The following is a 15,748-nucleotide window of genomic DNA, read 5'->3' on the forward strand; positions in this document are numbered from 1 at the left end:
TGACAGTAATGTTATGCTACTCGAGTTTCTTTCACATGGAGGAAAGAAGTATGCCCTCTCAATATTTTATTAAACTTTAAATTGTAACAAACCAGTCATTTACTTGTTTACTATCTTCTCCACTAAGATCGTCAGTTCCATAAGAACAAAACCATGCTCACCTTTGTGCACCTGGGGACGAGTATGTTATGTTGTCTGCCATTCTTATTTATTCAGTGAACAAACGCACTGCAGAGTTTGTTGCAATGGAACCTTTTGGTCTATATTTATTAGTACAATAAAAATGTATCTACAATGTGCCAAGAATTTTCTTAGGCAAGCAAATTCTGAAATAGACATGAATCAGAACATAACAAAATATTAAAATAGTGTTTTGTTTTGAAAACAATCCAGCAGTTAGAAGAAAATTTAGTTGGAAAGCCTATGATTACCACTTACTGGACCATATGGGCTAGTCTTTGACCACTCTATTCTTCAAACTCCCAATTTATAACTAAATGGTGATGGAGTTCTTTTTAATATATTGAATAATGGTTATTGAACTTTTAAGGTATTGCCAAGGCATTATGAAATCTTGAAGTGTTTGGCACTTCCTGGCTTTGGCTTCTTGATCTAGGTAAAACTGAAGGTCTGAGTTGAAAATATTTTGTACTTTCCTTAAAATTACACATATACTGTTAGTAAATACTATTATATAGGGAAAAATATAGTTCATGCAATAGCAATAAAACAAAAGTATGAGTTTCTTGAAAGTAGGCATTATATATCAGTAGATGTTTAGTGCATTTAAATACCATAAGAAAAAGCTTTATTTTATGCAATAAATATAAAGCAGGGATAAAATGGTTTTTATGAATGAAAAAATTAAAAAATATGTGTAATAATCAGGGCTCAGGATTTAGCAGCTCTACAGGTTTCCTATTAAGTGGCATACACTTGCACTAGGGCACACATTTTAAGATTTTAAATTTATTGTTTTTAATTGTTCATTACAAAAAAAAAACAATCTGCAGCTATATGGTTACTTTTAAAATCCAAACAACTGTCTTATATTTTATTTTATATGAAAAGGCAATAGTGCAGTAGTTATCAGGAAAGTTGTATGTCAAAATATGTAGGTATAAGATAACCAAAGCAATCCTGTAGGATTCGCACAATTGTTCATGCAAACACAAGAAAACTCTGGTTCAGTTTCTATGAACTATCAAAGGTTACAGACAAAAGACCCTTCTATCTCAAATTAATCAGGTTTTGAATGGCAGCTTTTCAACATAATGAAATACATAAAAACAAAGACAAAATACATCTTATTCTAAAACGTTTTCTTTTAGTACCTATGTAGTTTGAACAATCTTGTTGTATTAAGTCTTGCTTCAACTTTCAGTGTTCAAAGTACAGCCATCCTGGCACAGTGTTTTAGGAAAGCAAGAGCAGCAGCAGCAGGAGTGCAGTATAGTTGTTTCACTGCTATTTCCAGATTCTGTAAAACCCTAATGCTATTGCCAGGCAAGTAAACACTGAGGCTGTGAAAAGAAGAAACCATGTTACAGGTCATGCAATTGAGATTATTTTGCAGAGAGAAACAGAATGTCATTTTCAATTTAAATGAACAAAAAAGCAAAGGGAATCCAACCAATTTTCTGTCTTAGGTTTTTTTTTTTTTTTAAGATTCTGTTTATTTTTAGAGAGATAGAAAGAGAAGAAGAGAAACATCAATGTGCGAGAGAAACAGCTGATGGGTTGCCTCTCACATGCCCCCAACCAGGGACCTGGCCCCAAACCCAGGTACGTGCCCTGACTGTGAATTTAACTGGCAACATTTTGCTTTGTGGGACGACGCCCGACGCCCAACCCCACCATGAGCCTCGTTGGTCAGGGCAATCTTAGGTTTTTCCATTCCCTAGAAAGTTAAGTTAAAGATAAAGGGTATCTGCTGTTGGGGTAAGGACTGATACCAATTCTTATAAGCTTCTTGTATTTTAAACCCAGTAAGGAAGACAATAATTTAAAAATGTAGATCATATGTCAGTTGGAATCTATAAACTGTTTAAAGTCATTATTAACATTAGCATTATAACCTTTAATTTCAGATCTTATAGTAAGTGAAAAACTTTCACCTATATCATCCATTAGAAGAAAATTTCATTTGCCTTTTGAATATTTTTAAAAATAACTTTTCTCAAAACTAAGATTTATATTAAAAACTAAATAAAAACTAAATTTTAATGAAAATCCTTATTTTTTTTTCAAATACAAGCAAAAGTTTATTTAGAAAGTCACAGAGGTAGAAGAAGTGAGTCAACTGGGCCACGTGGCTCAGGCAACAAGTTAGAGAGGCAAAGGAAGGGCCCTTGGAGCTCAGGAGAAAGCAGAGGTACATGCCTTCCGGAAACAAAGGGGAAAAGGTACAGGCATTCTCCAAAGAGAGAGTAAGGGAGGAAGAGAGAGAACAGAGAGGGAGGGGGAAGGGAGGTGGAGAGAGACTGAAAACCCTTTAAAAAATCTCAGTGAGGTAGAAGAAATAGCAGTGCAAGCATCAGACTTCTTTACCAATTAATACACCACCTGCTCTTTGTTACACTGTTCTAGACAGAAAACCTTCCTGTTCTCCTTAAGAAGGTGAATCAGTGTGAGGCTTTCAGGGACTCCCTAGTTTCTAGTTTGTTTAAAGTCGACTCCCTCCCTCACCCCCATGCACAAAGGTATTTATTACATTATTATTTACATAGAAAATAATTGGAAATAACCTAACTATAACAAATAATTTATGATACTAGACTGCCTATTATATAGCCATTAAAAATGACATGTACTCATAGAATAAAAGACTAAATAAATACAGTAACACGTCAGTAATAATTCTAATTGGTAGGATTATGAATGATTTTAATTTTCTTTTTTATAATTTTTAAACAGCCATGGCTTTTAAAATAGAGAAACTGAGCTGAAGGGCAAACTACTTTGACTACAGATACAAGAAAAAGACTTTCATAGTACAACTATCCTAATTTTAATGTGTAAATTTATATATTATCTCACTCGATCCCATTCTTAATGAAACTTGGTTAATGGTAAGATCATTTCCTGTGTTTAACCAACTGAGCTACTTTGCCAGGGCCTACCTAGGTGATTATATTCTTTGCTAACCCAAATGGCTGATAAATTGTCTAAGACTACTAGTGAGCATTTTATTCCTTAATTAGAAAACATAACAGTGGTTTCTCTTTCAGTTTCTCTTTCATTTCTGTTGTCAACTGTTACTTTTCATTGCTGTCATTGTACCAGTCCCAAATTGCTTTCAAATTTGTTAACTTATATGGCCTGTTCAGGACACTTCCTTTGGATACATAACATGCACAGGTGAGCATGTGGCTGGTACATCTTAACTACTGTGTTTATTATTATTTTATTCCTCTGCCCAGAACAGAGTCTGCCACATTAACTCTATCGGTTAAATGGCAACTGCCATTATTTTCATTATCTCACAGCTCTTGTTTCCTTGGCAGCAGTGATCTGGGTCAAAGGTGGTGTCTGACTCAATATGGGCAGCCATTCAGATCCCTCCCTGGGATTTTCTGATTTAAATTAAGGAAAGAGATATAAAACATAAGACTGAAATTAAAGAGAGATAATTTTTCTTGGTTGGTGGAACTGGAATGATACAAGCCTGGGAGCTACTGGTTGCCATGTTTCTAATCAAGGATGTAGAGAAAGTTGTGATTCCAATTATCCCTGGGCTGCAGCTGTACCTCTGCTCTTCCATAATTCAATATGTAAGCCAGTAAATTCCCCTTTACGTCTAAACTAGGGCAAGTTAAAAATACGATAATCGAAACTGAAAGAGCCTTGGTTGATGTATGCTGGGAAACCAAAATGATTATGATTTACAATTTTAGAAGGATTTCTTCTCTAAGGAGAATATAAGACCTTTAAGGCTTGGACTTTGTTAGTATTTTTTCTACTGTCTGTGTTCATAATTGAATTTAATATTTGAATCTCAGGTAAGTGAAGTATTATTGTCTTACTGGCAACATGGCAGGTATTCTAGGACCCAATGGATCCTCTCATGGCATTAACTTCCCACCTGCTGAGCGTGTGGGACTGATTTCCTAAAAGGCTTATCAGTAACAGCAGGAGTAAACAGATATTTGGAGAAAGATAAGGTAGGAGAAAGACAATGCCATCAGAAAAATTGCTGCAAATCCTCATAAAAAAAAAAAGTAAAGTAAGATAACCTAGGAAAGGTATTTTTCCAAACAATGACTTCCTAATTTCTTTTGCCACTGTCATTAAGTCTATTAGAGTCAGCCTTGTATGTATCCACTACTGAAGGAAAGCCTTATGGAGACCATCACTATCTTCAAACTGAGCATAAATATTATTTTTAAGTATGATATTGATTCTTCCTGTAATGGAATTTGAAGCTGTCCCTAACCTGGATTGTTTTGAAATCTCTTTTGAAAGTGGGAACAAACATTCCAAACTGGGCTGTTTAGAAATTTCCCAAGCATTACCACTGAATTGTCTCCAGTTCCAGAGATTTTGCTAGAATGGGGGTGGTCAAAACTTGTTTTCACCTTAGAACCCTTTCTTCAAATAAATCTTTGGCAGAAGCCCAATATTTTAAAACAGAGAGAAGTTGAGCCACTCAAATTGTAGAAAGAAAGAGTTATGTGTCACTGAGGGCTGGGGGCTCCATCGTCACTTCTAACTGCCACCTCATACTTAGTGGCTGCCCAGAAAACCACTGATGGTATAAATCAGCAATTTTATTTTGAACAACAGTTTGATAATATAAAAGTTTTTAAATATGCATATCTTTTTGACCCAGAAGTATAGATATGCAACACAATGTATACAGAAATACTAGCACAAGGGCACAAAGGAGTGTAGGGGTGTGTATGTTTACATTTACTAAAACACAAACATGTATGTTGTTGTTTGGTGCAATATTGGTTTTAATGATGAAAAACTGGTAGCAGAATGTCAATAAGATGTTTAGATAAATAAATTATAGCAATTTCATACAATGATTACTATGCTTTCTAGTAAAAAGATGTCTATTGATGTGGAAAGATATTCAAGACATTTGGTTACATTTTAAAGTCTGTACAGTATGATCTATTTATTATTTTAAAAAATTGTAATGTTTATATAAAGAAGAAAAATCCTACAAAGATATATACTACTAATAGTAAAAATACCTATGAGGAGGGAGTAGACTTACTCTATTGCTTTGAATTATATAACAATTTATAATGAAAATATATTACTTTTTATAAGAAGAAAGGAAAAAATTACTACTAGACTAGGGCATACTTCCTACCTCCTTGGGGTCATGTAATTGTTCCAGGTCACATGGTACTTGAACCCAGTATGGGACAAATAATCTAATTTTGGGGTAGTATCTGTGCTCAGTCAGTTGGATTCAAGGTAGGAGTTAATTTTCCTCTTTGCTTGTTATGATTTTTAAAAAATCCTCACCTAGCCCTGGCTGGCGTAGCTCAGTGGATTGAGCGCGGGCTGCAAACCAAAGTGTCGCAGGTTTGATTCCCAGTCAGGGTATATGCCTGGGTTGCAGGCCATGATCCCCAGCAACTGCACATTGATGTTTCTCTCTCTCTCTCTCTCTCTCCCCCTCCCTTCCCTCTCTAAAAATAAATAAATAAAATCTTAAAAAAAAAAAAGAAGTCACATTAAAAAAAAAATCCTCACCTGAGGATATATGTATTGATTTTAGAGGGCGGGAGGAAGAGAGAGATAGAAAGACTGATGTGAGAAACACCTAGCAGTTGTCTCCTGTACACACCCCGACTGGGGATGGAACCACAACCTAGGTGTGTGCCCTGACTCGGAATTCAACCTGCAACCTTTTGGTGTATGGGACAACACCCCAACCAACTAAGCCACCTAGCCAGGGCTGCCTGCTACGAATTTTAATGGCCTATATATATTTTAGTTATGCTTCCCCTTAAGTCCACTCAAATACTGATGGGAGAGCACAGCCAATAAAAATAACATTTTTTTCATTGTGGAATACCTGTTTTTCTTTGCATCATTGTGTAGTTGTGTTTATATATTTCTTGGACATCCATAAGTCTTTTCTTCTTAGTAAGTTGCAGAGCTACCTGTTAAACTTATATCCTGAACATACTGCCTATCAAACTTAGATTTTTCACTCACTGCAGGGACCAAGCAATTAAGGAAACCTGTGGTAGCTCCTCCATTTTCTTCTTCTGTGCTGGCCAGCATTACCTGGTAGGGGCTGACAAGTCTGAAAGTCAAATGATGATAATTCCTTTCTCTGACAGCCTTACCTGCAAGATAACGAATTGTCTCAAGCTTGTTAGATTCCATTAGAGTTTTTAAAGAAGCAATTTCAGTGTCAATTTTATTACTGGTCTCTGAGATAATACTGTTGGTTTGAGTATCCTGTAGCAAATAAGAATGAAGACAATTAAGTTTTGTCCTTATGTATACTGGCAAAAATATTTACATTAGAAACCCTTATTTATAGGTGAATTGTGTATTACTAAAGTCTTAATTGAGGAAACAATGTAAAAGCAGTGTGATATTTAAAAAAATCATTATTTGAACATTACAAACTGACAAAAACTATTCCTTTTACTTTAATATTTGGAGACTATTTATTAAGATTATCACATTCTGGGCACATTCTACTAAAAGCCTCATAGTAAGATATTTGAGATTTAAATGTATAAGTGGATAAACTAAGAAGAAAAAATTTTAGTCACTGAACTATCATTTTATGTATAAAAAGCCCTTAGGATAAGATAGTTAAAAATTCAAATGTATTTTGAAAAAGAACCTTAACCAGGTTTATAATGTGAACTGGCACCAATGACAGGAAATGGCAGAAATGTTTGTAGGGCAACACTGAATGCTATGCGTACAGGAACTAAGAAATAGGAAGAGAAAAAAAAATGGCACTTAGAGCTCAGAAATGAGTGGTGGGACAGATTTTAGATCTCCTAATCTCCTTTTTCTGGCCAAAAAGAAAGAGAAGAGAATAGGATGCTTAGAAGGACAAATGGGACCTTCTACAATATTAGAAGCAATTAACAGTGCCGTCTCTTCTGTTAGAATGTAGACCAAATGGCTCTTAACTTTTTAGAAAAAGACTAGGCTAAGCCAGAAAGCTGAGTTTTACTCAAGCCACAAATATTAATTATGACAATTTAGGATTATTGAGAGGGTAATCAGTAGTAATGAGAATAGGGTTTAAAATCCAGGTTCATAGCCCAGTTGTACCACTAATAAGTGGTGTGTGACCTTAACGTCCCTGTGCCTCATTTTTGAAATTGGTAAAATGGGAATACAGACTGCCTGTCTCACAGAGGCTGATACAAGGGTTAAAGAACTTAACAGACAGAAATAAAGTAAGCAGGATAGTATCTGACATATAATAAGCACTCAAATATTTACTTATTTTTTAAAATTTAATCTAGGCACTCACTTAAATACTAATTGTGAATTCTTTTCTTTTTAAAAATAGTTATTTTTTAATATATAAATAAGTTAGTTAAAAAGTATGCTACCTGGAAAGCTTGATTCTGACTCAGAGGTCATCGCTTGGGTACTATCATCCACTTGGTGGCAGCTTTCCCAGTGCTGGTTAGACTGTAACAGCTCTAAGAAAGTCATGGATTCTACAAGGGCTAGCTGTTTAAAGTCCAGAGTTATAAAGTGATACACATAAAAGCTGTTACACAAGGCAGGAGAGCTGTAAAAGAGAAATTTTTTATATAGTAGCTTACCTTTTTGGTAAATTCTGTGGTTGCTTCCATAAGTTTCTTTTCTTGATCTGTAAACTAAAGGGTATCATGCATCAGGAAGTTAACAAAAAAAGACTAAAAGGTATTAAAAAGCAATAAATAATCAAGAAAGTACATTTAAAGGCACATTACCATATCTGTTACTCTGCTCCTTTCTAGGTTGATATCCAGTTTATTATCTGCTCTGATTTGACTGGTTTCATTCTTTAAAGAAAATTAAATTTTTTAAAAAGCGATCTTGTAATGAATATTCTGAAATTGATAAAATATTCTTAAGTGGGAAGAAGAGTTTCACTTACTATCAATTGTTGCTTAACTTGTTCTAATTCAATTTTCATTTTCTAGATATAAGAAAGATCACATACAGTTAACATGAAACTAGGAGCCCATATTATAATTTTTTTCATAAAATCTGAAACCCTAGGTTAGCAAAAACTAGATGTATGGATTTCTAATACAGGATTTGATTAAAAATAAAGACAAAAAAGAATAGTTCTTCATATTCAGAAAATAATTCTTATAAAATATTAGAAAATGTATTTGCTTTAGCATTCTACTTTTTAAAATGATTGATATTCTAAATTTAAAAATATTTAAGCTGGTGGATAACAAAGTTCCAACTGAATGACAAAAACACATTTTTCTCCTAAATGACTAAAGTAATTAGTACAGAATCACGTAAAATGGAAAATGTCACATTCCTTTCATTATACTATGAACTATGATAAATTGTATGTAATACATAGAGCTCAAATATTTATATATACATAAGATATAACTCATTCTTTAGTATGCAAGAAACTATGCTTTATACATAGAGAGATTAGGTATGGTTAAAGATAAGAGTATATTTTTACCTAAGAACTTGTAAATAGAAAAAAAAAGAACAAGTAAATAATTATTTAATAACCACATAAACTTGCTATTTGGTCCTATTCACCAAGTAGACTACTTGTGACACATTATTTTATTGGTAATAAACTGAAAATTTCTGTCACCTCGTTCTCTGCTCTCAGATTTGCAAATTCACTTTTCTCTAGGATGACCATGTCTTTCCTGATGGAGTCCAAATGAGCCATTAGCTGTTGTACTGTTATTTCCTAGAAAAAAAAGACAAAATCATCTAGTCATCTATGGAATGCCATCCCCTTAACATGGAATTGTTTTCATGAAACTTAAAGAGTATCTTATGCTACAAGACACATCACTTGGCTAAGTAAAAAAAAAAAAAAAAAAGAGCCCTGGCTGGTATAGCTATTGAGCGCAGGCTGTGAACCAGAGGGTCGTCGGTTTGATTCCCAGTCAGGGTACATGTCTGGGCTCAATTAGCTGTTTCAGGACAGCTCAGAGGTTTGGGAGAATTAAATGACTGGCTTTTTCTTTAGTGGATTAGTAATCTGTTACGATTCTGAATAAATTAAGCTAAAATATGCACACACAAATTTATAGGTAAGTTACATCCAAGGGTTGAATGTTTTTAATTCTGAATGTCAAATTAGAAATTATCATAAAAAACTTGAAAAAGCTTTTGAGTCATTTAATATAATGAAATTTTATGCAAGAGCTTCTAATTTTACATAAGAACCCCTAATTTCTCTGCTGTAAAATATTTAAGAAAGGAAGCCTAAGTTTGAAAAATTAAAATTTAAAAAATATAATCAAATGAAAAGACTCTTAAACATAGTGAATGAACTCATGACGACAAACTATGAATTATTCCACAGCTGAGCTTACTCTGTCCTTTACAGAAAACTGTTGCCTTTGTCCACAGCACGATGACAGCTCTGCAAATTACTTAACCTCTCTGCTCATCTCTTCTGTGGCAAGAGAATAATTCCACTTACATTTTAAGGTTGTTAAAGGGGTTAAATAACATGTGAAAAGTCCCCAACACTCATATCCTAAATTCTTAGTAAATGGCATTATTTGTATATCCAGTCAAATTAAAGCATCTTAGCCAGATGATTTATGAAGTCATTCCCAGCTATGTAAGTCCCATCCAGCCTTCTAAGTTTGTGAAAATTAAGAAGAATATAAACATCATTGCAGTAAAATATATTTTTTAAGATTTTATTTATTTTTAGAGAGAGGGGAAGGGAAGGAGAGAGGGAGAGAAACATCAATGTGTGGTTGCCTCTCATGCACCCCTACTGGGGACCTGGCCTACAACCCAACCACGTGCCCTGACTGACTGGGAATTGAACCAGTGACCCTTCGCAGGCTGGCATTCAATCCACTGAGCCACGCCAGCCAGGGCATATTTTTATTATATAGAAGAGTTAGCTCTTCTACTGTGGAGGGCTTTCAACAGGGCAAAGTTATTTCACTAACAATGTACCACCATCTCATGATTCAAATAATGTAATTATTTTACAATGAAAATTTGGTAAAATTTCTTTCTGTGTGTTACCATAATTGTTATGACTATTCTAACTCCTTAATCTCTCTAGATGCTGACTTTTTTACTAAAGGGATTTTTTTGTTTCTGATTCCTTTAGACAGAACAATAAGGAAGATATGAGTGTGTTTGAGAGGTTAGTAGATAAGACAAGAGATGCAGTTAAGTGACAAAAAGTGAAACTGTTACCTGTTGAGCTTGAGTGACCATCTCCTTATAGATAGTATCCAAGCTGACATTTGATAAGGTGGTTAATACTGATACAATCGTTTCTGCCTGTGCTTTGTCAAATCCTGCAGGCAGCAAATAGGTATATTTTTTAAAAAGTGCACATTCTTATCAGAATAGACAGCTGAATAACTTCCCCTATAAATTATTCTTTTAAATATCTTTACAATTAAAAATTTGACAGAGTATGCAAAATTACTCTCTAAAAGCACTCTACAATTTTGATTTCCACTGATCCATTTCCCCAATCTACATCAACACTGGATAGTACTAGTCTATTTTTATTTTGAGCACATAATTGTCATCAAAATGATATTGCATTGTTATTTTAATTTGTATTTAAAATTTGCATTTCCTTGGTCAAGCATCTGTCCATATATTTATTGGTTATTGATATTTATTTTTCTGTGAGCTATTTGTTTATAGCTTTTGCCCATTTATGTCTAAAAATGCTTAACTTTTTCTTCTTGATTCATATGAACTGTTCGAATTTTAAAGCAATAGGCTCATTGTCCTGTGTATTGCTAATAATTTTAACTTTATGGATATCATTTGAGATACAGAATTAAATACTTCTATAGCCAGACCTGTCTTTACTTTCATTGCTTTCAAGTTTTATGTCTTGCTTCTTCTAAAACTACTGTATATTCTAGTATTTTTTCTAGTTTTTCTTTCATTTTTTTTACATTTAGCTTTTAGTCAACCTAGAATTTATTTTTCAGTAAGGGGAATCATATATACTATGTGATTAGAAATATCACATAGCACACATGGCTAGCTAGCCATTTATTATAACTCATCTGTTAAATAGTCCTTCTTTTACCTAATTTGTGATGCTGCCTTTAAATTTGCTTGGTAAACCCGTGTGTGTGTCTGAATCCCATTCTATAATCAACTTTTCTATGTGGTATCACATAATTTAAAAGACTGTTTAGATCATCTGGTCATTTTGTGGTGCTTGCTCTTTGCTTTTCTTTTTTGCTCTTCTTAAACATTGTCCTTGTACTTCTACATGGACTTCAATGTCAGCCTAGAAGCTACAGGTGTTTTTTTGTCTTTTTACATAATTGGAAATCATTCTACACATGTAATTTTATATAATGCTTTTTTCATTTAATGTACCTTTAGCATTTCTCATACTTTATTCAAGTAATACCATTTTTATGACTATAAAATATTCCATTGTATTGATGGAACTTATACTTAGTGACAATTGTTCCTAATAGCGATACTGTCTTGACTAGATAATTTATTATGAGTGGTGTTAATTTACTTCTTTCAAAAGATACATGTTTCTCACCATGAGTTTCCAAGTCCCGGACCAACGCATGGGTATCAAAAGTTAATTTTCTTTGTTCTAAAGGAGTTATGTCCACTCGCCTTGTGTCATATTCTTCCTTGGTTGTAGTGGTGAAGAAGTCTGAAAAGAGAAGACAGCATTTTTATTTCTTGTAGTAATAAATGGAAGCCTCATGCTTTACCTTCTCAAGCATTTTCCCCATCTATAATACAGGTCCAGCTCTCCTATTTAGGAATTCTGTAATTTCAGGGTAGATAATTGACTCCTCTGAGCCCGTCTTATCCAAAAGTGTCAACATTATTCGGCATAGCAAACATTCAATAAATGTTTTTTTCCCTTCTTTTAGTATTCAGAAGTAGTTTGTTAAGAATCAGTCTAGCCCTGGCTGGTGTAGCTCAGTGGATTGAGTATGGGCCTACGAACTGAAGTCGTTGGTTCAATTCCCAGCCAGGGCACATGCCTGGGTTGTGGGCCAGGTCCTCAGTAGGGGGTATGTGAGAGGCAAGCACATACTGATGTTTCTCTCCCTGTCTTTCTCCTTTCCTTCCCCCCTCTCTAAAAATGGATAAATAAAATCTTTTAAAAAAAGTCAGTCTAAAGTATAATATACATCAAAAGTTCTGAATATTGCTGCCACTTCTTTAATAACTGGAGAACAGAAACTGCCCAACTCTCCTCAGTGCTTAGAAGTCTTTTATATACACTTATGAGAAATTTTTATACCTATCTGCCCATGCAAAGTAGCTTTCTGTACTCCCACTCTTACAGGTTATTTCCCACACAGTTCTCAGTTGAAATTATCTTGTTTACTATTTGTCTCCCTGAACCAGAACATAAGCTGCATGAGGCCCTGACTCTGTTTTTCAATACTGTATCTTTAATACTTAGAACAGTGCTGGCAAACAGTTGGATTACAGTATTTTATTTTTGAATCAATGAATTTTATTTTAAAAGCTGGACTATTTACTTTGAACACAAACTCCTAGGACAAGTTTCACATTTTAAAAATATATGTCCTGTTTAAATAAATTCCCAATTTAAAAAAATATTTATTTTTAGAGGGAGGGGAAGGAAGAGAGAAAGTGAGGGGCTAGTAGAAACATCAATATGAGAGAGAACATCAACTGGTTGCTTCTTGTACGGGCCTCCACCTGAGACCCAATCCACAATGCAGGCATGTACCCTGACCTGGTATCAGACCAATTAAATAGGCAGCCTTTCACTTGCGGGAGGACGCCCAACCAACTGAGCCACAATAAATTCCCAATTTTTAAGGTACAGAGAATGATGAGCAAAAGCAGGCACAACATGTTTTCACTGACTTTATAGATTAGTAGGCAATTTTTTAAACTATTGTTTTCATTTGAGTATTTAAACAACATACGCCTCCAAAAGTTTACACAGATAGGATTGAGACTGGAGTGATTTTCCAAGGTTCAAAAAAATGCTGCCTCCTATTTTTGTCAAGGCCATCTAACGCATATGCATGCTAAACACCTAAATGTATACTCAAAGACGTGAAGGGCCTGGCAGCTACACAGCCTTCTTACCCGGCATGAACAACCATGTGAGGAAAAGGAAGCAATGAGCAAAACAGCACAAAGTACAGTGGGTACTGGTTGGGTCATTTCACCTGGCGCAGAAGATTCAAGGTGAACAGTGAATGCTGATATTAGTACCAAGGGCCCACTCTCCGGACAACCTTAAAGAGTTTAGAAATTGCGGGGGGAGGGCAGAATTCTGAAAACGTCTCTTAGAATAAAGTCAGATGTCCTCCAGGTCACACTGCTAACAGGGGTGCCAACTAGTTCAACACCTGTAGGTTCCAGCATTCACACTCAGTTTTGTGAATGACTACTACGTGATGATTGCAGGAGACTGAGAATTAGAGAAAGAATAAAGCGGACCTGGCATGTGCTGCAGTCTACCAAAAACCTAGGCTCGAGTCCAGCACCTACATAACAGGGCCTAAATTTGAACAGGCCACGGAAGAAACCAGGACTCCCGAGACATAGATTACCTTCCGCTTGCTCGCTCACGACAGATATACAAGAGGGTGGGAATCACTGGTATTGACGGTAAAAAGAGAATTGGAGCTCAGAAAGAAGCCTGGCGGGGTTCTAATGGTGTAGCCTGGCGGGAACCTCAGGCCGTCAGAGACTCGCTCTCAGAGGAGGAAGACAGTTCTCCTCCAGGTCCTTGGCCCCCTGGGGCGAGACCCGGTAGGAGGGTCTCCCGGGCCAAGAGTGGGCTGGGCAGGAGGGCGTGGCACCCTCGCCTCTCAGTCGCCGGAGCAGGGACTAGAATCGTCTTTCAAGAACGCACTCAAACATTGGTGACACGGCGCCTTTTCTCACCTCTCCGCAGCGCCCGCGAGAAACGCCCATGGGGAGTTGAAACCTGTCGCCCTCCCCTGCTTTCAGATAACAGGAGCCTCCAAACACTACGACTCCACATATCCTCAGCGTCCGGGTTGGAAGGAGGGAACGAAAGGCTGAATGAATCACGCTTAGGCTTTCGGGCAAGGTAGTTCTGGGGCCGGGAGGATGCTGGGAAATGTAGTTTTTGAACTGTCGCAAACACTCCGTACAGCGCCTGCTTGACCTGAGATTCCACAAAGCAGGGCCTCTTCACAAACTGACCCACAATTCAGTAGCATGGTTCAAAGCGGCTCCGCTTCGCCCACCACCCCTTCCCAACGCCTGCACGCCGTTACCACCCATAGGAAGCGGGATCTTGTCTTTGAGCCTTCCGGCGCATGTTTCCTGGCAATGAGATACAGTTCAACAGCGGAGTAACCCTAGGTAGCCAGCAGCCATCGCACGTTTGGGTCGGTGGGAGCTGGAGTCACATTTAGCCGCACAGCAATCTGGGACCTGAAGTACTTCGCCGGTGAGCATTCTGGGGGAGCTGGTCACATAGAAACCTTCTGGGAAGTGTAGTCCAGAGAATTTCTCATTCTTGGGGACTTAACCTGCAGCTTCGCCCCCTAGTGCACAGAAGGAGGAATTTAAGTTAGTTTAGTCCCTCTTGTCAGGGAAACTGAATTCCTCTGATTCTAGGGTAGAATTGATATTACCATTATACTTATCCTTCTCAGACCTCATTTACTCCAGACTTGCTCCACTTGGTAAAATGCTGAAAATAACACACAGTAGTTGCGGGGTTAATACATATTTTGTAGGTCTTCAAATGGTACACAATAGTTAGTTTTTAGGGGTTTGATTATTCTCACAAGTGTCTAAACAGTTACCACTGTATTTTCCCACCCATTTGTTTTCAAAGCCCTGGGAACATCAGCTGCGTAGCAAGCACCATTCTAACCACTGAGGCACATAAAAAGAACAACACTTAATTCCTGTCAGCCAGGGCTTTAACAAATCATTCATGGGGAGGAATATAAATGGCTATTTAAAAATTGAAAATAAATAAGAAAGGACAGGTCAATCGCACCACTTAAGGAAAACCATTAAAGATTTTTTAAAGTTATGATTATTAATGCTATCAAATATGCAATTCGGGCAACTCATGCTGCTGGCAGGAGTGTAAATGAGTACAGCATATTTGGAAAGCAATTTAATAGTGTCTATGAAAACTCTGAAAAGTGAATAGCCAAAGTTTCACTTCTTAGAATCTATCCTAAGAAAAATTAATCACATTTGTAGCTAAGACTTTTATGATTTATAGACCTTGCAGTGTTACTTGTAATAATGAAAAATTGGAAATAATCTAAATATTCAGAGTGATTCAGTAACTCACAGAAATGTTCCAAGTTGGAATAATATGAAACCATTAAGTTTTTTTAATTTTAGATCTTAGCGACAGGAAAATCCATACACACACGCACATGTACACACACGTGTGCTCAATTGTTGACCCTGGAACAATGGGGTGGGGTTAGGAGTGTTGACCCTGGCTAGTCAAAAATACTTATATATAACTTTTGACTCTGTAATAGACCCTTCCCATCCACAGATTCAACCACCTGGGGACCAAAAATGGTATTTTCTGGCTGTGGTTGGGAAT

At 36.2% G+C, this 15,748-nt stretch overlaps 1 protein-coding gene across 2 annotated transcripts; it reads right to left on the minus strand.

Moving 5' to 3' along the window:
- Nucleotides 1-236: 236 nt before the first annotated feature.
- On the minus strand, nt 237-14,584 carry CCDC90B (coiled-coil domain containing 90B). 2 transcript variants are annotated; one of them, XM_045818260.1, is made up of 9 exons: nt 14,080-14,584; nt 11,723-11,842; nt 10,384-10,487; nt 8,795-8,896; nt 8,096-8,137; nt 7,929-8,000; nt 7,779-7,832; nt 6,318-6,432; nt 237-1,523 (listed from the first exon to the last, which is right to left on the minus strand). In XM_045818260.1, exons 1-9 carry the CDS (start codon nt 14,177-14,179, stop codon nt 1,468-1,470), a joined length of 765 nt encoding a protein of 254 aa, XP_045674216.1. In that variant the 5' UTR covers nt 14,180-14,584; the 3' UTR covers nt 237-1,467. The 2 variants fall into 2 exon arrangements, with proteins under 2 accessions (XP_045674216.1, XP_045674217.1); XM_045818261.1 differs by having other exon boundaries at nt 14,439-14,581.
- Between the last annotated feature and the right edge of the window lie 1,164 nt (nt 14,585-15,748).

The sequence above is a fragment of the Phyllostomus hastatus genome, unplaced genomic scaffold (assembly GCF_019186645.2).
Source record: "Phyllostomus hastatus isolate PE091 unplaced genomic scaffold, TTU_PhHast_1.1 phas_scaffold_317, whole genome shotgun sequence".
NCBI lineage: Eukaryota > Metazoa > Chordata > Mammalia > Chiroptera > Phyllostomidae > Phyllostomus > Phyllostomus hastatus.